The sequence below is a fragment of the Lycium barbarum genome, chromosome 8 (genome assembly GCF_019175385.1).
Source record: "Lycium barbarum isolate Lr01 chromosome 8, ASM1917538v2, whole genome shotgun sequence".
Classification (NCBI taxonomy): domain Eukaryota; kingdom Viridiplantae; phylum Streptophyta; class Magnoliopsida; order Solanales; family Solanaceae; genus Lycium; species Lycium barbarum.
This window is the reverse complement of record NC_083344.1, coordinates 3766939-3792402: the sequence shown is the minus strand read 5'-3', so window position 1 is coordinate 3792402 and position 25464 is coordinate 3766939. Positions and strand designations below refer to the sequence as shown.

The following is a 25464-nucleotide window of genomic DNA, read 5'->3' as shown; positions in this document are numbered from 1 at the left end:
GGGATGTGATGTGTCCGCTGGAGATGTTGTCCGTGTTGTTGCAAGTGCGTAGGGGTAAGCCGAACCGTGAAATGCTTAAATACAAGGATGTTACTATATAATGATGACAAGCATGGATCTTGAAAATAAGTGGATGGAGAAGATGGAAGCCAGTGTTTCCTTATGCGTAAACATTATAAGTCTAGTATTATCATTTTCAGTGCTATTTAGTTATCTTTAGGAACGTCAAAATTTTCCTGTTTCTGAGCAATCCCTCCCGAAGAGAAAAACTATCTGCTATATTTTCTTTTGCCGATTTCACGAGCAGTAACTACTTATAGTTGTCTTTTTCATAGGTGTTTCATTTTTCTAATTTTTCCTTTTTTAATCATTTTCACATTATTCAGTGTTTGTTAATTTATCTGTAGGTTGGGCAAGTTGCCAGTACTGGAATGGTTGTACTGAGTTGTGTTCAGAAAATTTCTGAAAAAGTTTCAAGAGTCACTAGTATCTTAACGACTGCATTTGGGACTTGCTTTTCTTGAACTCTTTTCTTCCATGCAGGTGTCTCTAGCATCAGACTCTATGTGCAACTACATGTCTAGAGATATTACAGCAAGCTTTTGTTACTATTACATACTTCGGCAGGTAACCTTTTGTTATAACTTCTTTCCGAAAATCTAACTTGATATCCTGCAGGCTAGTGTTGGTCTTGGCACTTCAACTATGTGCATTTCCAGTAGTTTTGCATTTTCCTGTTGGCTTTGAAATCTCTCTTCCTAGTTTCTAACCTGTTGATCTGATCTTGTCAACTGTACTATTTGCTGCAACTGTGTAGAGTCTAGTGAAAAATGAAAGCCCCAAATTTAATGCCTCAAAATTGTCATTATCTTTTCCTAAATGATTGCATGCAGATTCCAGTAGATCATTTCTTGCCCTTAGGTTTTGACACCTTGTTGGTAGAACAATGTTAGCCTTGTAATCCAGTTTAAGTTAAAAACTGACTACCGCCTCTTCCCTCTATATTGCATGGACAGACTTGGTCTGTGCCTGTGAGTCCACTTATCTGTAAGCCATTTGTTCTTGTTTCCTAATTTACCGCTCTTCTCTTCATCAGTTAAGATATATGTACTAGCGGTTTTCATCTGTTTTCTCTTTCATATCTTTCTGCTATGTGACATCTCATTTCTTTTTGCTATGTGACATTTTGTTTATGTATTGTTAGAGATTCAGAGTACCAAACTCTGGTAGGAACCTAGTGTGTAGATAGTTGTTGCTTCTTTTGTAAAGAATCATATCTCTGCGCAAATTTCATACTCTATCTTGGATACCACCTGTGTACGGGGAGAAGTGGTATACGAGGTAAACTAACCTAATTACCGGGACTCCCAACTATGATAGAGCTAGGGAAAGTCTGCTATTAACCTAAAGATATAAAATGAATCTAGTATGTTCTAGCATATAAATAATGTACTTCTCTCGACTTTCAATGTAGACATTAGAAACTTCTTTTTGCGTTTTTGGATAACCATGGTGTCCGGATCAGCTTGCGCGCACTTCGACTAATTCCACGGTGTACCTGCTTCCTCCCACCAACATAGGTATCGGGTAATTCTGTCCACCAAGACTTAGACAATTGGAATAGAAATCAACTAGTGTTTTTGCCTCTGTTGGGATTTGAACAAACACCTTAATCTTGTAGCTCAGGGTGTTAGGATTTGAATCTCAAATCCGATCTTTGTAAGCAGGTTCCCAGGAAAAATTGGAGGGTCACAGCTGGACCACTTAAATACCAACCTCCTTAGACAGAACCTACTTACGTCGTGATATAAGCGAAGAATAAATAGCACACACAGATTTATAGTGGTTCACCCTTAATGTGAGAGCTACGTCTACGTTGCTGCTGCAGATCTTATTAAAGAAGAAATATTACAAGTGTTTACAACACTCAACCTCACAACCCCAATCCCAATTACACTCAAGAATTTTTTTACTAAAAAACTTCTCTTACTTAGGCCTTTCACTAAGAGTATTTCTCTTAGATTTTTTTCTCTCTTTGGGATGTGTTGTCTTCTTCAATTTTTGGTGTATTTAGAATGAGAAGAAGTGCCTCTATTTATAGTTGAGATTTCAATAGAAAAAATTTCTACTTTCACTTTCGGCCAACATCGTTATGTTGTCTCCACTTTCACTTTCGGCCGACATCGTTATGATGTCTCAACTTTCACTTTCGGCCAACATCGTTATGATGTATCAACTTTCACTTTCAGCCACTTTTCTTCTTTCCCACATGGGTGGACCTCAACCCAACAATTCTCCCACTTGAAGGCTAATTTTAATTTGTCTTCACACTTTGATCGATGCAACAGCTCTTTCCTAGTTTCATACTTCGTGCAGGCCAACTGAAGCTGAACATAGCTTCAGTTTGTCTATCGTCACTGCCTTTGTCAGCATGTCTGCTGGATTCTGACTCCCTGCGATCTTCTCAAGCACTAACGCTCCATCTTCCAAAGTTAATCTAATGAAATGGTACCGGAGTTGTATGTGCTTCGTTTGAGCATGGTAGACCGGGTTCTTTGCCAAATGAATGGCACTTTGGCTATCACAATATAGCACACTTCCCTCGTGGTCCTGATCTAATTCCCGCAGAAAATATTGTAGCCACATCATTTCCTTTGTGGCCTCCGTCACAGCAACGTACTCAGCCTCACAACTAGAGAGAGCTACTATCTTTTGCAACTTGGAAACCCAAGAGATTGCAGTACCTCCGAAGGTGTAAACATACCCAGATGTGCTCTTTCTGCTATCAACATCACCACCGTTGTCAGCATCAACATAACCTTGCAATCCTGTTTCTGATTTTCGAAAATACAGAGCTGAATTCGAGCTGCCTTTCAGATATCTGAATATCCACTTCACAGCCTCCCAGTGTTGCTTTCCCGGATTGCTCATAAATCGGCTGACAACTCCCACTGCATGTGCAATGTCTGGCCTTGTACATATCATTGCATACATAAGACTACCGATTGCAGATGCATAAGGTATCTTGTCCATCTGCTTCTTCTCATCCTCGGTTGTCGACGACTGATCCTTTGACAACCGAAAGTGTCCAGCCAAGGGCGTGCTGACTGGCTTGGCATCATGCATGTTGAACCTTTTGATAACTTTCCTCACATATTCTTCTTGTGAGAGTTTGATGCCCTCCTTGCTTCGGTCGATTCTCATCCCAAGGATTTGCTTTGCAGCTCCCAAATCCTTCATTGCAAACTCTTCCGATAACCTTTTTTTCAACCGATCAATCTCCTGTAGGTTTGCTCCTACGATTAGCATGTCGTCGACATAGAGTAGCAGTATCATGTACGAGTCTTCAAATTTCTTGAAGTAACAACAGTGATCTACCTCGCACCTTGAAAAATTAGCTTTGTTCATAAAGCTATCAAACTTTAAATACCACTGTCTTGGAGCCTGTTTTAGTCCGTACAGACTCTTTTGAAGTTTGCACACCAGATTCTCCTTTCCTTTGACTTTGAATCCCTCCGATTATCGCATGTAGATTTCCTCGTCTAGATCACTGTGAAGAAATGCAGTTTTCACGTCCATCTGTTGCAGATGTAGATTTTCCTTTGCTACCAGTCCAAGAACAGTTCTGATAGTCACCATCTTGACTACGGGAGAGAAGATCTCCGTATAGTCGATGCCTTCTTTCTGTTGAAATCCTTTTGCAACCAGCCTTGCTTTATAACGCTTGCTTCCATTGGGTTCTTCCTTTATCCGATAAACCCATTTGTTTTGCAATGCCCTCTTATCCTTTGGCAACTCGGCTAATTCCCATGTATGATTTGCCGATAGTGAATCCATCTCATCTTTCATTGCCAGCTCCCACTTAGTCGATTCATCGACTTGCATTGCTTCTTCATAACATTCCGGCTCCCCTCTATCAGTGAGTAGAATGTAGTTGAGGGATGGAGAGTACCTGTGAATCGACTTCCTGATCCTGGATGATCTATGCAGTTCTGTGATTGGCGTCTGTTTATTTGTTTCAGAATCAGCACCTTCTCGGATTGTTTGTTCCTCTACCTCGGCTGTACCTGGCTGCAGCTCAGGTGTCGGGAAGTCCCTCAAATCGATTATTTCTGATTCCTTGTCCTGACATTCTGAATTTTTTTGCAACTTGTCTTTGTACAGTACCTCTTCGTTGAAGACAACATTCCTGCTTCGGATGATCTTCCGATTTTGTTCATCCCAAAATCGGTAACCAAGCTCGGTGTCACCATAGCCAATAAAGTAACACTTCTTTGATTTTGGATCAAGCTTGCTTCTAGCCGTATCATCATTATGAACATATGATAAGCAGCCAAACAGTTTCAGAAATGAAAGATTTACCTTCTTGCCACTCCAGACTTCTTCTGGAATTCTGAAATCCAAGGGAACTGACGGTCCTCGGTTAATTAAGAAGGCCGCGGTATTGACTGCTTCTGCCCAAAATGTCTTGGGCAGTCCAGAGTGTATTCTCATACTCCGAGCACGCTCGTTCAACGTTCGGTTCATTCTTTCGGCTATTCCATTTTGTTGCGGCGTTCCAGGAATAGTCTTCATCATCTTGATCCCATTATCGGCACAGTACCGTTTGAAATCACCATCGGTGTATTCTCCGCCGTTGTCAGACCTCAAACACTTCAACTTGAGGTTTGTTTCATTCTCGACCATGGCTTTCCATCTTTTGAATACACTAAACACATCGGATTTATTTTTCATAAAGTAAACCCATACCTTCCTGGTTGAATAATCAATGAAGGTCACGTAGTAGTGTGATCCTCCAAGAGAGGGGACAGTGGTAGGTCCCCACACGTCTGTGTGCACCAATTCCAACTTCTCGACCTTCAACTCCCTGCCTGCATTTGAGAAGCTTACTCGCTTTTGTTTTCCGAGAATGCAGCTCTCACACGTATGAAGGTCCACCGTCTTCAGCTCCGGAATTAAGCCATTTGTCACCAACAACTTCATCCCCTTTTGGATGATATGCCCCAGCCGATAATGCCACAAATCTGTCTTCTTTGTGTTCTCAACCACAGCAACAGTATCACGACAACTAGTCGTCATGTAGAGAGTGCCAATCTTCTTTCCTCGGCCAACTACCATAGCACCTTTCGCCACCTTCCAAGACCCATTACCAAAGTTGAGATCATATCCCTCATCATCAAGCTGACCTGCTGAGATCAGGTTTCGCATCAGCTTTGGAACATGTCTAACTTTTGTAATCTTCCACGAGGATCCATTTGTCATCTTCAAATTAATGTCTCCCGTGCCAACAATGTCTAGCGGCTCTCCATCGGCTAAATAAACTTTGCCGAGATTCCCAGCCACGTAGTTTGTCATTATATCATGACGTGGGGTGGTATGAAAGGACGCTCCTGAGTCAAGCACTCAAGAGTCTATCGGGCTGTCAACCGATAGCAACAACGCATCGCCAATGTCTTCCGTAGCAGCGTTGATTCCAGACCCCTTGTTGTCCTCCTTCTTTGGCGCCCTGCAGTTCTTCTTGAGGTGACCTGGTTTTCCACAGTTCCAACACTCAAGTGTTCGTCCTGGTCTGGATTGACCCTTGCCATTCCTTGACTTCGATCTGCCCCTATTTCGGTTGTAGTTTCTGTCATAATTTCTGCTTCTGTTTTCAACATTAAAAGCAGAACTTGTCGATGCCTCTCCAGAATCTATCTTGCGCACCTCCTCAGCAAGGATACGATCCCTAACATCGTTGAACTTTAGTTTGTCACTGCCGACAGAATGACTAACCGCTGCTCTCATTGGCTCCCAGCTATTTGGTAGGGATGCCAACAAAATTAGAGCTTGCACTTCATCATCGAAGTCAATTTTTACCGATGACAATTGATTTACAATGGTATTAAGTTCATTTACGTGTGCAGCAACATGAGCATTTTCCATCATCTTTAGATGAAATAGTTTCTTCATGAGAAATACCTTATTATTTGCCGAAGGTTTCTCATACATGTCAGACAATACCTTCATCATATCTGCGGTGGTCTTCTCCTTTGCCACGTTGTGAGCAACGTTCTTCGACAGCGTCAGCCGAATGACTCCCAGAACTTATCTGTCGAGGAGATCCCAATCTGCTTGCTTCATCTCCTCTGGTTTCGGACTCAGAGGTTCATGAAGTTTTCTGCCATATAAATAATCTTCAATTTGTATTCTCCAGAACGCAAAATTTGTACCATCGAAGTTACCGATGCCGTGCATCGTACCATCTTCGCCTCCCATCGTTTCTAAATCACAACACAACCTGTTGCTCTGATACCAGTTGTTAGGATTTGAATCCCAAATCCGACTTTTGTAAGCAGGTTCCTAGGAAAGATTGGAGGGTCACAGCTGGACCACTTAAATACCAACCTCCTTAGACAGAACCTACTTACGCCGTGATGTAAGCGAAGAATAAATAGCACACACAGATTTATAGTGGTTCACCCTCAATGTGAGAGCTACGTCCACGTTGCTGCTGCAGATCTTATTAAAGAAGAAATATTACAAGTGTTTACAACACTCAACCTCACAACCCCAATCCCAATTACACTCAAGAATTTTTTTTACTAAAAAAATTCTCTTGAAAAAAAAAAAAAAAAACTTCTCTTACTTAGGCCTTTCACTAAGAGTATTTCTCTTAGATTTTTTTCTCTCTTTGGGATGTGTTGTCTTCTTCAATTTTTGGTGTATTTGGAATGAGAAGAAGTGTCTCTATTTATAGTTGAGATTTCAATAGAAAAAATTTCTACTTTCACTGTCGGCCAACATCGTTATGATGTCTCCACTTTCACTTTCTGCCGACATCGTTATGATGTCTCAACTTTTTGCTTTTCTTCTTTCCCACATGGGTGGACCTCAACCCAACACAGGGTATGGTACTGTTTACTGAGGTACCTATGACAATCAAGATGCTGCAGGTAACACGTCTTTCCCTTTGATAGGAGGAAATAGATTGTTTCGTGGTTATTTAGTACTACATGTTTTGATAGAGAATTATAGGTATCATGTCACCAGTTTTGTATTATTGTTGCATTTGGTGATGCATCTGTTCCTTTAAAGTATTATTTGACATTGGCTATTAACTAGACTGAGCTCCATGTTTTTTATAGTTGGAACCTTTTATGACACAATTTTGCCGATTCTTCTAAATTTATTTTCTTGGTGGCAATGGCAAGATCCTTTCCAGTACTCTTGTCTACAAAATCTGCATCAACAAATGACTAAGTCACATTTTCCAAGATTTTAGTTGTTTTATCAAATACTGAGTTGTCATATGGAATGCCTAAGTAATAAGAAGTTCTTCCTGATGGATGAGATTTTCTCTTTTGGTTGCATCAATGAAATTTCTTGCAGTTTATGCCAATTGGAGTATAATTTATGGAGATCTCACCAGAAGCTTGAAGCATTGAACAAGATGTTTGGCATGTAATATGCATTAACTAATCTCTATAATTCATGGTTACTTTTTATTAAGATCTATGGTTCTCAATCTACTTCATTGGCTACTAGGCCACATCCTTGGGTGCCGTAGACATATAGAAACTCTTTGTGGGCTTCTATTATGTATTTGCAAAGGTCTAGCTCATTAAGCTGATCTTGTTTTTGTGACTGCATCTCGACAATGTTGGATATCTAATCAACCTTGCTCATCATGACTTTGATGTTTACTGAATCAATATTATGCATGCATTACGGTGTCGTCTCAGAGGGAAGATTGGTTCCAATGGATGTGCAGCTGCTTTACTGGAAGAGCGCTTGAACATGGATCTTTCATTCTTTCAGCCGAGGTAGGTGGCGTATGGGCTTTTTTATTTTATCGTAGCTCCTTCACAAAACACTTGTTCGTTCTCACTTGCCTTTCTTTCTAGGTTGTGGTCTCTCCTCTCAATGACACTGAAATATGAACAGCTTCTTGATACTCCCCAACCTTTTTGCTTTTGCTTCGAAGTTTAATCTACTCTTTTGTTTAATTTCCCAATAACCGAGAAACCTCTGAGGGCCAGATATTGCCTGGACTGAAACTCGGTTGATAAGGGGCACACTCTTCTATATCTATTCTTTTCCTTCATGCTTTTACCTGTTGGAATCCAATCTCACACAGTTTGGCTGTATAACTTTCAGTAGTATCCTATATGTGTTCCTTATCACTTGTTCAGGTCGATCACAAAAAGCAAGACTACAAGTTTGGCTTTGAACTCACAGTTGAAGAATAGAGGAGGCAGCTTAAACACGGATTAGTTTTTAATATATGAGCACAAGATAAAATTGAAAGCATCTTAACAAAAGGATTCTTTTTCTCTGCGATAAAAGAATCGCAGTATCCGCTTTGTATATTGTTTCTGGAGCATATCAACAGGTGCAACTAGTCACTAGCTAGTAGTTGATTTTGGAATTTGAGACATTCTTTAGATGGTTTAGAATTGTAGAGTTGACTTTATTCAGATAGAGAGATCTACCATTCTGATTTTACTGTGTGTCACACATCTGGACACTGTGCTTAATAATTCTATGATTCAAGTTGATATAGTGTTCAGTCTATTGCAAAGGCAACTCCACTCCCCCCCCCCCCCCCCCCCACAAACCCAACCGCCGACCCAAAAAAAAAAAATCCCCTCCACCTCTTTTTCCTCCCCAATTCAACTTAGAGATTTTGGAGGTATTTGAATACCTACTGTCCATGTGAAAACCAGGGAAGTCCGGGTTCAAAGCACAACATAAATAACGTTCGGTAATTTTCTTCTTCTGGTATTTGTGATGATGGAGATAGCATGTATCTAATGAAATAGTCGAGTTAGTTCTTATACCACCGTTATAGAAAGAAAGTGCCGATCGTTTCTATTTCAAGTTAGTTAGAATTGACTCCATATGGTGGACAGTATGGAAAGAAAGGAATAGTAGAAATTTTGAAGATAGGTCCAACTGCATTCAGAAGGTTAAGTGGAATTGTATTGTATTTTTTTATTTTTGGTGTAAAGAAAAAGATGTAGAGGAAGCAAAACAGTTGGTAGAATTATTAGGATCTCTCTATAAGTATGTGATCGAACTATCAGAAAAGGTTCATTCATGCCACTAGTTAATAGTTGGGCTCATAAATGCCATCGCCGTTATCATTTTGGATCATATGTGTCATTACTCACTAACAGAACTCTTCTACTACCCGATTTTGTACCATTCAAAACTTGAACCAAAGCAAACACACGATGACCAATATTTCTATGCAATGCGTATTTCAATCCTTTTATGGGTAGGATTAACAAAAGGTAATTTTTTAAGAGGAAACGATTAGAGTAAAAGCCCAAATGTCCTTTATGTTTGGGTTTAAATTCAAAATCAACCCTGTTCTTTGACATGATACACTAATAGTCCTCATATCTGTGAAATTGGTGCACTCTTAATCCTTCCTCAAATGACCTCTTATATAGTCAACCCATTTTAAGGGGCCAGATTAAGAATTTGGGTTGGATCCTAAATAAATCTAAATAGTGATTTTAATTTTTAAAATATTTTTTTTAAGAATTTATAGTTGTCACATTATTAAATAGGCAAAAAACATAGATGCATCCTGAACTATATTGGAAATGTCGAGTTCACACTCGAACTAATTGTACGACCTATTATATCCTGACCATCTAAAAAGTATATTTAATGCTCCCTGATACACATATAACTAGTTGTACAAGGGGAGGTGTTACACACTTGGCCCCCCAGGTCATCGCCATGCCGGAACTCTTCTAAATTTTATTTGTATATTCTTTTCCTTTTTTTATTCCCTTGATTTTTCTGTTAATTATTTTTACACAAATTAACCATTAAAATCTCCAATAATTATATCAGCCACCATATCCGCCTGCACTACCTCAACCAATGGTTACATCTTTTAAAAATTACCTTGCCCCGTTGATCACGAAATTCATAAAACGCTCTTGAATCATTAACCGAGTACTTGTTACCAACTCGTCTCCTGAACTAAGCCAAAACAATAAAATCGCCATCAACACCACCTTCCTCGTTGACAGTTAATTCTGGCTATGAGGCCAACAACAGGGAGGGAAACATTGACCTTATTAGCGAAACTAGAAATTGAATTTGTTGTCTCATCCATATAAGCCTTGACGAGCAAGACGGTGCCGCGGAAATGAGATGAGCTCGTGAGATGCCGGGGGTGGGTGGGGGATGGATGAAGAAGAAAGGGAGGGGTGGGGTTGGATTACAAAAATGTGAATTTCGCAATAAAAACAGAACAAAATGAATAAATTTAATCAAAACAAGCCTCTTTTTTTTCTTTTTTTTTTTTAAATATTTTGTGCCACATCAGTTATCATGGAGGCATCAAATACACTTGTTAAAAGGTCAGGGGTAAAAAGCTGTGCGATTAGTTGGAGTGTAAAATCGACATTTCTGATATAGTTCACGGTGCAATCTATGTCTTTTGCCTATCAAATATGCACCAAAAATTGTATTTATGACTAAAGATCATGAAAGTTAACTAAGTAAAGCTGAATGATTTTTTGGAAGATAAAATAAAGTTGAATAACTTTGATGACCAATACTATAAGTTGAGTGATCATTTTGACATTTAACTCGATTATTTGGTCAAACATCGCTTCGGGTATATTTAGGGGAAAAAGGTCATGATAAAAAAGGGTTACAATAATGTAATATGCGGGTGAAAATGTAACTCAAATTCAAATATACAAAATCGAAATTGGAGTTAAGTATGTGAGAAGAACATAAGCTAATAACAACAACAACATATCCAGTATGATTTGATCAGGTGGGTCTAAAGAGGGTAGAGTGTACACAGACCAACCCCAACATTGTGAAGGTAGGGAGGATGTTTTCAATAGACCCTTAGCTCAAGAAGAGATGAAAAAACAGTAGTAGTAATAATAATAGACTAACAACAACAAGATAATAAGATAAATGAAGTGAAAATATAATCAGGTTGTAAAAATTAGCAATTGTAAATAGATATTAATACTCATAAATGGAAAAGAAATTTGTGCGTCAAGAACATAAGCTTATACTCCCTCCGTCCCAATTTATGTGATATAGGCCAAGCTTATTTTTCCTAGTGCTTATTTTTAAAAAGTGAGGTGTTTGACCAAGCTTTTGGGATAAAATAAGTGCTTCTGAGGAGTATCAAAAATAGTTTTTCAGAAGTTAAAAAATAACTTTTGTCCAAAAGCACTTTTGAGAAAAATATACTCCTATTTGGCCTAGGGGTTTTGAGGCCAAAAGCATTTTTTTTAAAAAAGCACTTTTTTAACGCTTGAGATGTTTGGCTAATTAATAAAATCGCTTTTAAGTAGAAACAGAAGCATTTTTTCTGTTGTTGAGGAGAAGCAAAAAAATTCTGCTACTTGAAAAAGTAAATCCAGAAGTAGAAAATTATTGTTTTCCCTACATAAATACATATTTACGAAGTATATCCCTGATTAATCCATTAATTTTTTGTGTTGAATTTTAAATATGTGAAATGATTTAGAATTTTATTTTGATTATAGTTTTTTAGTATATTTAAATCATTGTCTTGATTTTATATCAATATTTAATATTTATCTCTTACTTATCTATGTATTATATTAACTGAAATTTTTAATATTTACTGTTAAATTTTAATTACATAAAATTAAAAGCTTAATTGAAGTCTTCCATACAAGATATTTAAAATAATTTCTCTCTGTAAAACAATCTTGATAATAACTTTCATTGATACTTGCCCTTTTTCGTAATTTGACACTCAAAAACACTTTTTTAAAAAGATTAGCCAAACACAATCTACTTATTAAAGGCAGACAAAAGCATTTTTCAAATTAATTAGTCAAACACAAATTGTTTTTCACTGAAAGAATTTTTTTGAAAAACACTTCTTAAAATAAGCAGTTTCTAGCCGTTATGCCAAATAGGCTCGAAGCACTTTTTAAAGGCTTGATCAAACACCAATTATTGTTTAAAAGTGTTTTTTAATTAATTGACAAACATAAACTGTTTTTTGCCAAAAATGCTTTTGAAAGAAAGCACTTTTCAAATAAGTTGATTTGAGAAGCTTGGCTAAACAGTTTAATAGTTTGACTACACATGGAATTTAAGAAACAAAAGAAGACTTTTAAAAGTTGTGGCTAAAACAAGTCATAGATATTTGTGTGGTAAATCATTTCTTTAAAGGGTAAAAATGAAAGTTTTAAGTTAAATTATTTCTAAGTATAAAAATATATCATTATTTTTTAGATAGATTAAAAAAAAAGTGTATCCACATAAATTAGTATAGAGTGAGTTATTTAAAATAATTCAAAAGAATATATATTTATGATATGCTTTGACCCGTATAAGTTTATTATGACCAAAATTATGGCACACTTAATAGAATACCTCTTATCACAATCCACTAAAAACTATCCAGCAATTCGGCAAAGAGAAGTAATTGGAGAGATTTCTTTGCGATTGAAGATGAGGAAAATTTCTCTGCCTCACTTTCGCAGTGGTGTAAATTATTTAAGATTATGCTCAATATGAAACATTACTCTGCTGTTGTTTCTCTTTTCCGAGAAATGCAGATATTGGGCATCCCAATTAATGTTTTCATCTTGAGTATCATGATTAACAATTATTGCCTTATGCATCATGCTGACTGTGCATTTTCGGTGTTACCCATTTACTTGAAGACTGGCATTCCCTTTAACGCTGTCACCTTTACCACCATAATTAGGGGAATCTTTGCTGAAAATAAGGTCAAAGATGCAGTTGAATTGTTAAAAAAAATTGTCTGAGAGAGAAGATTTGTGAGCCCAACGAAGTCATGTATGGAACCGTCATGAATGAGCTTAGCAAAAGGGGCCATACTCAAAAAAACTTTAAGTTTGCTCCGGTTAATGGAGCAAGGAAACACTAAGCCCAACATAAATAACTACAACATTGTTATAGATGCGCTTTGCAAAGAGCTTAGCAAAAGGGGTCATACTCAAAAAAACTTTAAGTTTGCTCCGGTTAATGGAGCAAGGAAACACTAAGCCCAACATCAATAACTACAACATTGTTATAGATGCGCTTTGCAAAGATAGAAACGCAGATGCTGCCGTCACCCTTTTGAACGAGATGAAGCAGAAAGGCATTCCTCCTAACATAGTCACATATAATTCATTAATTGATGGTTTGTGTAAGCTTGGTCAGTGGGAAAAGGTTACAACTTTGTTCTCTGAGATGGTGGACGTTAATATTTATCCAGATGTGTGTACCTTCAACATAGTGATAGCTGGTCTATGCATAGAAGGGAAAGTCAAAGATGCCGAGGAAGTAATGAAACACATGGTCGGAAAAGGTGTAGAGCCTGATATTATCACATACAATGCGATATTGGATGGATATTGTTTGCATGGTCAACTAGATAGAGCGAGGAGAAATTTTGATCTCATGATAGAGAAGTGCATTGAGCCTAACATTATTAGCTATAACATACTAATAAATGGATACTGTAAACAAAAGAAATTGGGGGAGGCCATGCAATTGTTTCGTGAAATTTCTCAAGAGGGATCAAAGCCTGATATTATTACCTACAATACTGTCTTGCAAGGTCTGTTTGAAGTTGGAAGAATTGGTGATGCAAAAAAGTTCTTTGATGAGATGCTATCTACGGGGCTGATACCTGATCTGTACACTCATTGCACTTTGCTCAATGGTTATTTTAAGTACGGACTTGTTGAAGAAGCTATGTCACTCTTTAATAAGTTGGAAAGAAAGAGAGAAATTACTCATATTAAATTTTACAATTTTGTCATTAATGGATTGTGCAAAAATGGTAAACTCGACAAAGCTCGTGCTATTTTTGAGAAGCTTTCTCCAATTGGATTGCTTCCGAATGCAAGAACATACAATTCAATGATAAATGGGTTTTGTCTAGAAGGGTTGATAGATGAAGCCAATGATATGCTAAGAAAAATGGAGGAGAGCGGTTATTTGTCAGATGACATCACTTACAATGTTATTGTGCGAGGATTTCTCAGGTGCAGAAAAACTAGTGAAATGGCAACATTCATGAAAGAAATGGCTGGAAGGGGCTTCTCATTTGATGCAAATACAACTGAGTTACTGGTAAATGTTATTAGGGAGAATCCTTATGTCCTTTATATGATACCTGAGCTTCACTCGATAAATAAGAAGTGAATACTTTAGAACATTGCTTGAGCTTTCTAGAGGTACATCACTTTTGATATTTTGATTGTTTTTCTACTCTTATTTATCTTGGAAATCGGATGTCACTGCACTCTTAATATGATATATAGTGTGAGTTCACTTATGTGCACACATTATAAGTCCAGGTATATCGTGTACAGTGCTTTTTAGTTATCTTCAGGTATTATCATTTTCTATCGTTTTGCTATTGGAACAATTTACAACTGCGTGCAATTATAAATTGCTATTGGGACAATTTTTTCGATGTTTTCTAAAATCATGGTTACTTGAACCATAATTGGAACACTAGAGCTGACAAGATCATACTTCTATCCCTGAACCATATAGTATGAATATTTGTGATTTTCCCGAAATTGAATCAAAAGTGGTTCATGATAGGTATACTCTAGGTGAATGGTCAACACCATATATTCGAATTATTTAATAATATATTTTTGGAGATTTATATATGATCCAAGAGTACTGGGTTCTTTATTGGGAATTGACATTTTCATAGAACAATAGTATTGTCATTATTATTCTAAAAGGGTCGCGATTCATATCGTCATTGACAACTAACGTAGAAGATGGTGGGAAGGGATTTCTTTTGTGTTCCTTCTGTTTGGCCTTGTCTGGTTCTTCTTGCATCCCTTGACATCCTTGTCTAACATTATCAATAGCCGTGTGCTCCTTTGTCAACGTAATTGTATCTCCTCTGTATACTGGCCATCTTGTGTAAATGTTTGGTGTTCCTACCCCCTTGCTGCAACCAAAGGCTTCTAGATCTTTGTTTCCATGAAATTTCCTCACATTTTGCCGTTTCATCAATTTTCATAGTTAAGTCTGCCTTCTGAACTATGTGTGGTTGAAAAGAGTTTTGTTTTCTGCTTCTTTGTCCAGCAACATTAACTTGTACAGTGCCTCTGGTTTTCTCTCTCAATGTTGCGAAAGACTTGTATGTTCCAGCCTATCAATTTTCCTTTAAGTAATTTCATTTTGCTGGCCAATATGAAATCTGTCACCTCAAATTTGTTCCATAATTTTTCCGCCTTCTTCACAAAGCCTTCTCATGTTCCAATAACATGTTCTCAAATTTGAATTATGATCTTCTGTTTTTCCCTTGTCCACACTGTAACATTAGAGATTATGATCCGGTATTACTTTGGCAAGTAGCGTTTGTTTTAAATACTTGAAATTTTCATCTCGCTGTTGAGAACAACTGTCAATTCTTGAGGCCATCCCTTGAATCTCCTCTTGTCCATGTAAATGTACCTCCACATAGAGGAGGACCGCCCAGCTCTAAGTTGGCAATAAAATCTGAAAATTCAATGATCCCTCTGGTCAATGTTGGTTATTGTTTCTCACATGAGTGTATCTAGTTACATTGGTGCATACACGCTGGTTAGTTGCCACCTGAAATCTGCGAAATTGAGTGATGGCCCTTTAGAATTTCTGTACAGCTCCAATTTCTCTTGTTCTACATGATAATCATCCCATAGCGGACCATCCAGCCATTTTTATTCTTGTAAACAACAAAAATTGGCCTTCCATTTTGACATCGGCATCTTTATAGTAGTTCTGTAATTCTTATCATTTAAGCCCCTTAGGTTCCAGCTTAATATTTTTAGCTTCATGAAGAATTCTTGCATATCCGTTCCCTCCCTCTATTGTTGCTTATACTACCTGCATAATTTACATGATGTCAAGTTTGTTTAGTTCCTTCCTTTTTTTTTTTTTTCCGAGAAGGGTAAAAAAAAAAAATAGAGGAAGGAAGGAACTAAACGAACTTGAGTTTCATCTTTAGCTTATTGGATGAAGTTTATCATGCTTCTCCAGTTTTGTGGTCATATCCCTTTCCATTCTGTTAGGAGATGAAAAATCTATCTCAGTCCGAATACATTTGACTCGCAGCATTTTGTCATCCCATATCGAGTTTCGTCTTACTCAGAGCGTAGCAATCTTCTCTTTTGAAGCTTTATTGCATTCTTGCATAGACGATTCCTCTTCTTGCAAAGTTAATTGAGGGCTTGGCGACAAGAAGAACCTTTAATATATGTAATATGTATATATTAATTAACTTGTTCTTGCGGCTTGGGCGTCTGCCGGTCCGGACCTTCAAATAAAATGCTATTTTTATTTATTTATCTATTTTTTATTTCTAAGACAACTTTTAGTTTTATTTAAAACGTAAATTTAAGTTTTTGTTTTGAATTCTAACTGAACTATGTGTTACCTTTTCTAAATAGTGAATAACCTTGTTTAATCTCTATACTACGTCTTCCATGTAAGTGGCTTATCAATTTGTAGGATATGTTTCAGCTTTTTTGTCTCTGGAATGGATTTGTTTTTATTCCCCTAAACAATATACATGCATGTTTCTTTAATGACGATGATTTTTCACGCCTCAAAGCTTTCTAACAGAACATGTCACTTGCCTGATAACCGCATTCCTGTTGTTGTTCAGACTATATGACAGGAATGTGTCCGCTGGAGATGTTGTCCGTGTTGTTGCAAGTGCGTGCCGGGATAAGATGAACCCTGAAAATGCTTAAATACAAGGATGTTACTATATAATGATGACAAGCATGGATCTTGAAAATAAGTGGATGAAGAAGATGGAAGCCAGTTTCTTTTTACGTTTTAAATGCCAATTTACCCTGGGTCATCCTGAAGGCTTACTCTTATTAGGTTGTGTAAAATATTACATTAATATCAGAGGTCCGAAATGTAGTAATGTTGAATCACAAATCTTCTACACGGAAATGCAAGCAATATATATAGGTTTCCATATTGTGCTTTTTTCTGTCTAGGTACGACGCGAATGCACCGCAATCGCAAACTATGACGTAAGCTCAATCACTTGGTCTGAGGTAGTAAGCTCAATCACTTGGTCTGAGGTAGTATGCCCCATGGCGTTCACCTCATCAAAATGTCAATATCATGGGCATCCACCTTAGACAGCCCTGACAGAGAAGGGTTATTTTGAACCGTTTAGATAAAAGCGGGTTAAATTTGTTCGGATGGTACAATGAAGGGTAAAATTAATCCTTTTCGCTTGGTGGAGGGGCAAATTTAAAAGAAATACACCTATTTACACTAATAGAGCCAAATGAAAATGATGAAAATTCAATCTATTGTCTCTCAACCTTTGGATAAGTTGCTATTCTTCCAATGAAATGAGTAATGAAACTGTTTGATTAGTTTCCATCATTATAGCTATGACACATATACACTGCTTCCCCCAAATGGGAGTTTCCTAGAAATAAGATAGCCAATATCCTAATGCATTGTACTAAAAGGTATGCAGAATTTAGTAATAAAAAGTAAGCAGCATTGCCACTAATGTAACATGTTATTGCCATTGCTATAACATAAGCAAATATTTATTCTAGATTTGCACTTTCCTTTAGTGTGACTCAACTTGCATTGGAAGTTCAGAAAAATGTCGAACACCCATCAAATGCTTTGCAGTTTCTGTTTCTACAATCTGTGCCAGTAACAGCCAGGAAACTGCACTAAGTGTCTCAATTTCTGTTTCTACAATCTCGAAATGGAAGTCATGTGTGCTTGTATGCTTTGCTTCTGATCATGATTCCTTCTTCAGATTGTGGACACTTCTGTATAGCTCCTCTTCCCGAGCACGCTTTGCAGCAAGAGCCTCCTCATCAAGCACTTTGATAGGCGACCACTCGGGAAGTTTTAACCAATCATCTCTCTTATTTACCAGAGAGTCGTAGTAGCTTCTCAAGGCTGGTTTTACTCTTATAGTCGCATAATCAACTGTTGTTCCAACAACTGCAAACATGACAGAATAACGTACGGCACCAAGTGTACCACCTGATAATCATCCAACAGAACAGGTCAAGAATTTATCAGGTTCATAAATATCAAGCACGATCAATAGTGTGCGTCTGAGAAAAAACACATCGGAAATCATAGATTTGAAAAGCATAGATGAAATGCGGTCATTAAAAATTCAGCTCAAACTGCATCCAGACTGAACTGGACTCAACTAGTAGCATCAGTAATAGGAAAAAGGGTTTAAAAACAATATATAGATGTTCCAATATCACCTGGAAAGTAGGGGCAATAAAGTTCACAAAGCTTCTGATAGGCATTATGACATTGTGGGCTCCAAATCCAATGAATGAAAAATCAAAACATAAGCAAGGGTAAAGATGGCCAACGTAAAGAGGGTCTATCGGAAACATCCTCCCTACTCCCTACCCCCTACCCCAAAAAAGTAGGGGTAAGGTCTGTGTACATCCTACCCTCCCCATACCCAACTTGTGGGATTACACTTGGTATGTTGTTTGTTGTTGTTGCAGTATAAGCTTCAACCTTAACTGGTCTGTTTGCACAAGTATTTATCCAGTACAAAAATCTTAAGTTTGGGCAAACTACTATTAACATAGTATGAGAATGAAGATTGTTTAGACAAGCTTCTGCAACATGAGAATACAAACCTAGCATTGAACTGAGTTAGGTATCAGACAACTTTACAAGTAGAAGTGCTGAGAACAACTATTTTGAATTGATATCACAAAAATGTTAGTGACAACCCCAACTAATTTGGGATCAAGGATAGTTGTTATGTTGTATGACCAGAATATAGAGTAACTGTTCACCAAACTAACGCAAATTGAGATACTTCCTTTAATTATTGGATCACAAACTAAAGTAAGCGGAGAAAAAGAAGCATAATAACTCGTATTTGAAGCTGGATCTCACAAAACATCTTCAGCATACTTTAACTGATGCTTGGATTCATAGGTTGAGCAAGAGACTTATTGGATCCGACACCCAATGGTCAATGAGGTAGGAGGAGGAGAACCATGTCTCATATTCAAATCCCAGAAGAGGCAAAACACAAAGTGAACTCTTACCATCTACCTAAACCTTGGGGGGCAGAGTTACCCAATACCTGTGTTGGTGGGACACAGCAGGTACCCGGTGGAATAATCAAGGCGCGTAAGCTGGCCCTGACACCACCGTGGAATCATTTCGTACAGAATGCAAAAATTGTTGTCTCCTAAGAACCTCTAGCCAAGAGCCGCCTCCATTTTTGGATCTTTTTTTTTTTTTTTTTTTATGACATGGGAACCCGCAGCCGCTACCCTTCGGGTGCGCACAGGGTAAACCCAGCTCTTGTGCAATAGCTCGCAAACCACACAAGAGAGATAACCCGCACTAGGCAAGCCCTGTGCGACGAGCTCGACCCAGAAGGCAAATTCCCTCCTATTGTTGGCAGGGGGTTTCGAACCTGAGACCTCTATTATGAAAGCCCCATGCTCAACCAACTGAGCCACCCTTGCGGGTTGGATCTTTTTACTTTTTATAAGGTAAGGTTCCTCCATTCTTGAGTCTCCTCGCAAATGGACATGTAAGAGACTTTTTTCCCGTTAAAGATGAAAAAAAGAAGGCAGTATTTAACAAATCTAGCTGCCCTAAATTGTAATTTGACTTCAACAAGCAGCAAGCATGACCATGAAATATCAGAGAAGAGGTTAGCTCAGTGAAAGTATTTGTACCATGATTATTGATAAACATAAACCTTTTTTTCCCTTCTTTTAATAACAAAACACATGATATCATTAAAAAGCAAGACCAAGTGTCCAGTTAATGTCTAAATTAGCCTGTCCCCACTAGAGCTTTTGATGCGCTGGCGCGCAGAGACAGACACATTGAGGAGGAGAGAGAGAGTTGCGAATTTAACCTTGCAGACGTCCAAGTATAGCACCACTACCAAAACCTCCAATGGCTGAGTTAAGCAGATCATCAGGCTTTCCTGTTCTACTCGCTCTTACAAACTCACGAGCACCTGCCATGCAAATACAAAAGAGCATATATAACCTTAGTCTTCACTACCATTGACCCATAGACTTCTAAGTTCTAAGTAACAAACAAATCTTAAGTGGAATCAATGTCCCAAGTGAAGAACCAGGTGTTACAATATTGTTGCAGGATGCGAGTCAATTTCCACAAAAGAAGAAAGCTAAAAAGCATAAATTATGTGGATCATACGAACAAACATTTTGAAGATGTCGCGGGGGATGAAGAATGGTTCATACGAAGAGGAGTTTATTCATGACATTTACAAGACTAGATGACAACTAAATTTGTGAGAAGACCATCATCAACATCACCAAAAAAATGGTGCTCCAGAATTAACTATGGGCAGAAATGGAGGTGAGATGAAACAAAAGATTGTCAAAATTAGACGTGGAATCTGAAAAATGCAAACATATGAAGCATAAATATGAACGCAAAACCAACTTATAGGCCTACAAATTATAAACAGCATCGAGAGGCACTCAATTGTAAAATCATTCTAACACTAAATAATTTATCTCTTAGTACAAATTAAGGGTACTTGTTCTCTAAACCAATAAATCTCTACACGGTCATTTAATTCTAACCAAAATAAAAGGACTCCTAACAAACACAGGACCTAATATAAGTGCAGTAAAACAACATCTAAGTCTTTATACTGATGATTTGTTATATTTACTGGTATCGCAAACCGTGTATTAATAGAACAAACTGGACTCATCAATCAAAAAGAATAAAATAATAATATAAATGCCACAATTCTCCAACTCCAGTCCCCATTTCCGAAGTCAAAATCGACTCAACATAAATCTACATAGCATAATTAAGGGATTTTAAAATTGATAAGGGGGATATAGTTAAAACAAGGAAAAGAGAGAGATTACCGCAGTAACAGGCAGTAACAATAGCAAAATTAGTTGCATAGGTTCCACAAATATTTGCTGAGCCATGTACTTTCCGATGCTTTGATACCAAACCAGCTCCTCCACCAGTCACCCCTAAATTCCAAAGGGAAAGAAAAGCTAAAATATTCAAAATAACTTATCAAAAATTCAATAACAACAACCAAGTGTAATCTCACGAGTGAGATCTAGGGAGGGTAGTGTGTACGTAGACCTTACCCCTACCTTGAGAAGGTAGAGAAGCTATTTCGAATAGATCAGCTCAAAGAAAGATGAAAAAGAAGGCAGCAGAAACAACAACAACAAGATAATACAATAATCGAGGCTAAAGAAATAACAGGTAGTAATAGAAATCTAAGAATACGAAAATACAAGAATAATACTGATACTCCCGGGAATGGGAGAGAAATACGCCCGACTACCTACTAACCTCCAAAAAAATCAAATTATCAAAAATTTAGACGAACAATCATGTCAAATTGATCAATCAACTACACGTCAATCTCAAATAAGTTGAAGTCGACTATACAAATCATTTATATTCACTCATTTCCTTCTATTCGGATCATTTAACCATGTACAAGCTAAAATCAAACTAAACAGAGCTAACGTTGACAAAAAAAATGTAAATGGAATTAAAATTAGGGTTTTGGGAAAGCTAAAAATACCGGCTAAGAGAGTGGGAAAAAGAATCCGTTCCTTCCAATTCACTGACGTCAAAAGAATTGAAAAAAAAAAAAAAAATAACAAAAAATTGGAACGAATAATCATGTCAAATTGATCAATCAACTACATGTCAATCTCAAATAAGTTGAAGTCAGACTATACAAATCATTTATACCCATTCATTCCCCTCTATTCGGATCAATTAATCATGTACTACCTAAAATAAATTTAAAATAACTTCTCAAAAAAAAAAAAAAATCGGGACGCATAATCATGTCAAATTGATCAATCAACAGTCAACTACTACACGTCAATCTCAAATAAGTTGAGGTCTACTATACAAATCACACACACACACACACACACACACACACACATATATATATATATATATATATATATATATATATATATATTTTTTTTTTTATTTTTTATTATTTTTTATTTTATTTTATTTTTTTTGATAAAGGTAGGATAGCTATACAAATCGTTTATATTCATTCATTCCGCTCAATTCGGATCAAAACAAGCTAAAAAAAAAATAACAAAAATTTAGACGAACAATAATATCAAATTGATCAATCAACTACACATCAATCTCAAATAAGTTGAAGTCGACTATATAAATCATTTATTTCCCTCTATTCGGATCATTTAACCATGGACAAGCTAAAATCAAAATTTAAAAAGAGCTCAAGTTGGCAAAGAAAAAAAAACGTAAAATCGAATTAAAATAAAATAAAATAAATTGAGACGAATAATCATGTCAAATTGATCAATCAACTACATGTAAATCTCAAATAAGTTGAAGTCTGACTATATAAATCATTTATATTCATTCATTTCCCTTTATTCGAATCATATAATCATGTTAAAAAAAAATGGAATTAAAATTTTAGGGTTTAGGGAGAGCGAAAAAGGTACCAGCTAAGAGAGTGGGAAGAAATATCTTTTCCTTCCAATTCAGTGATGAAGAAGAATCTTCTTGTTGTGTGGAAGCAGCCATTCGATTCTGTTTTCAAAATTTGATTGTGGAAATGAAGCAAATGGCCCAAATTAAACCCATTTTACTTAAATATCATCGGGTCATTTGCACGATTGTCCTTTAAACCTTTAAAGGCCAGTGGCCTTTAATTTTGTCCCTTAAATTAGTGGTCGTTAAAATATTGTCCTTTGCATAATATCACGGGGTTTGGAGTTTGAACTCAGGCTTAGTTGAAAAAAAAAAATACAAGGTATAAGTTGGGATTTGTAAGGTACTTTAAGGTAGAAGTTTGCAAAATTTTAACAAAGTAATTTATTTTTTTTGCCTTAAGGCAGAATTTGAAACCTAACTTATGGGATCCAACTTATGCCTTGCGAATTCCAACTTATGGCTGGCAAAATTTTTAAAATTTTTGACTGAACAGGGGTTCGAATCTAGAACTAAAGGGCTTTTCGCGAAGCACAAAAATTAAAGACCAACAATTTGAGGGATAAAAATTAAAGACCAGTGCCTTTGAAGGATATTCTGTGCAAAAAAAATGAATATCCAAAAAAAGGTGTAGCATATGTAGTGTATGCACCATCATATTAACATATATACACTGTTACATTGAATATAGAACAGTGTGTGTGCGTATACAAGAATTGTGTCTATAATTTAGGGATACATGCACCAATGTATTCTTGTTGTGTGTTGCTTTTACTCATGGAAGCAGCCATTGGATTCTCTTTTCAAATTTTGATTTCAATCTTATGTATTATTGGAGATGATGATTGAGAACCCGAAATCCAAATGGGTTGGGCCAATTTGCACGATCGTCCTTCATACAGACGGGTCTTTAATTTTTGTCCCTCAATTCGCTGGTCTTTAATGTTTGTCCTCGCTTAAAATGGTGACCAAAAATATTTCGAGGTTTTAGTTTCAAAACCTAGTAGAGTCAAAAATAATAATATTTATGCAAGACATAGGTCCTTTTCAGGTGAAGTTACATCGAACCTATGTCGTCTCACTTTACCTTGAGGCATAACTGGTTCCGGCAGACTTTTCCTGATAAGACAGACCTTTAGTTATGCCTTAAGAGTCTGTCGCATAAGACAGACATTTTGCAAAAGTCTTGACTTGCGAAATTATGATTTTTTATTATTGAGTGGGTGTTCAAACCCAACAACTCGGGGCATTTTCGGCCACTTTTTAAGTGAAGGCTAAAAATTAAAGACCAACAATTTGAGGGACAAAAATTGAAGATCACCACAGAAGAAGGTCAATCCGCGCAAAAAAATAGGAACTGAAACCGAACTGAAATAACTTAGGTTTTTGCAAGTTCGGTTGTATTCTAATTCAGTCGTATTTCGTTGTATTCCAATTCGGCTGTATTTACACTGTATTCAACTTATTGTATTTAAATTCGGTTGTATTCAAACAACATAAATGAAAAAAAAAAATAGGGATACTCATCTGTATTCAAATTTATTGTACATAAAAAGAATTCGGATGTATTTAATTCGGTTGTATTCATTCGTAGCAACTTTTACACTATATTCAACTTATTGTATTTAAATTCGCTTGTATTCATACAACATAAATACAAGGATATTCAACTGTATTCAAAATTCATTGTATTCATTTGTATATAAAAAAGATCTCCTTCAAAATGCAGGTAAAAAATACATAAAGAATCACTGAATTTTACACTAAAAAAAATAACGAATACACTCAAATACATTCAGATTTGAGAAACAAAGAAATAAGATACACATAAGAAACACTAAATTTTACACTAAAAAAATAATGAATACACTCAAATACATTTAGATCTGAGATACAAGAAATAAGATATACTCAAATTTGAGATACAATAAATAAAATACGCTCAGATCTGAAATACAAAGAATAAAATACGTTGGAGATCGTCGAGATCAACTGTTCTGGTCAGATCTGGACCTTACCGGCGACGGTTAAAACTCGCCGGAGAAGATGGAGAGAATACTAAGTCCATATTATAGCGTTGAATTCAAATTCGTTTACTTCAAGCAAGTAATGGTATCTTACGTCTTAAAAATAAGACACTTTAGTATAATATGAATAAAACATAGGGAATTCGTAACAGGAATTCATTTACTTCAAGTAATTGGACGACAGTAGCTGCTTATTTTCATGGGCAAGAGAGAAGAGGGAAGAGAGCGGTGAAGAGAGAAGGAGAGGGGTTATTGTATTAGTTACCTTGTGTAATTGAAATACAACATTTAACTATGAGATGTAATTAAAACAAAGTATAATTACTAAATATAAATGCCTCTTAAGTATTCTCTACACCATGTAAATTTCTCATAAAAACAGGCATTTGCGTTCCCCGGCCGATGTTCTCAAATAGTCCTTTTTGGCTATAATTTATATTTTGTCCATAATTTTAAAATCTCAAATATAAAACGTAGCTTAAAAAGGCTACTCGGTTAAATTTTCTGACCGTCCTAGGTTCTCTTTTTGATAAATAGACCACAGCTTGAATCTTATGAGGACAATTTTAGAGATCTCTTATGAGGTCAATTGGTTTATAACACCTACCTATTTGTGGTTACAAATATTATATTTAACCTCCATTATTTGATGATTAATCTGAGCTGCAATCAAGGATGATGATGATAAGGGACTCTTTTGGGATTAATTCATTGAGTAATGAGTACGTAGACCATTGAAACATCATTTGTCAAAAAATTTCCTTTATTCTTTTTTACAACGTCATTAACAGTTTGAACCTTGAGGATTACTTAGATCCCATCCACAAAGTTTTGAAATAACGCACCATACCGATTCTAGTTGATTGGGCCTCATATTGAACTAAAGATAAAAAGTACTCCCTCCGACTCATAATAAGTATCATCTTAGCAAAATTATTTT

General features: G+C 36.6%; 2 protein-coding genes across 2 annotated transcripts; one reads left to right on the top strand and one right to left on the bottom strand.

Annotated features, from left to right (window-relative positions):
• Window positions 1-12956: 12956 nt before the first annotated feature.
• Window positions 12957-17205, top strand: LOC132605740 (pentatricopeptide repeat-containing protein At1g62930, chloroplastic-like). The gene is made up of 2 exons (XM_060318951.1): window positions 12957-14207; window positions 16649-17205. Exon 1 carries the CDS (start codon window positions 13006-13008, stop codon window positions 14173-14175), a length of 1170 nt encoding a protein of 389 aa, XP_060174934.1. The 5' UTR covers window positions 12957-13005; the 3' UTR covers window positions 14176-14207; window positions 16649-17205.
• Window positions 17206-17287: 82 nt separating this feature from the next.
• LOC132605742 (uncharacterized) lies at window positions 17288-22667 on the bottom strand. The gene is made up of 4 exons (XM_060318952.1): window positions 22509-22667; window positions 20901-21014; window positions 19901-20005; window positions 17288-18021 (listed from the first exon to the last, which is right to left on the bottom strand). The coding sequence occupies exons 1-4, from the start codon at window positions 22588-22590 to the stop codon at window positions 17771-17773; spliced, it is 552 nt and encodes a 183-aa protein (XP_060174935.1). The 5' UTR covers window positions 22591-22667; the 3' UTR covers window positions 17288-17770.
• Window positions 22668-25464: the final 2797 nt, after the last annotated feature.

Bases quoted from the DNA above. Each gene is read 5' to 3' on its own strand.
- LOC132605740 (XM_060318951.1), top strand. From the start codon at position 13,006: ATGGAGCAAGGAAACACTAAGCCCAACATCAATAACTACAACATTGTT.
- LOC132605742 (XM_060318952.1), bottom strand. From the start codon at position 22,590: ATGGCTGCTTCCACACAACAAGAAGATTCTTCTTCATCACTGAATTGG. The intron at 20,006-20,900 runs GTAATCTCTCTC...TTTGCATGGCAG, and splicing joins TGTTACTGCCTGTTACTGCG to GTGCTCGTGAGTTTGTAAGA. The intron at 18,022-19,900 runs GTTAAATTCGCA...GATGATTATCAG, and splicing joins TATACTTGGACGTCTGCAAG to GTGGTACACTTGGTGCCGTA.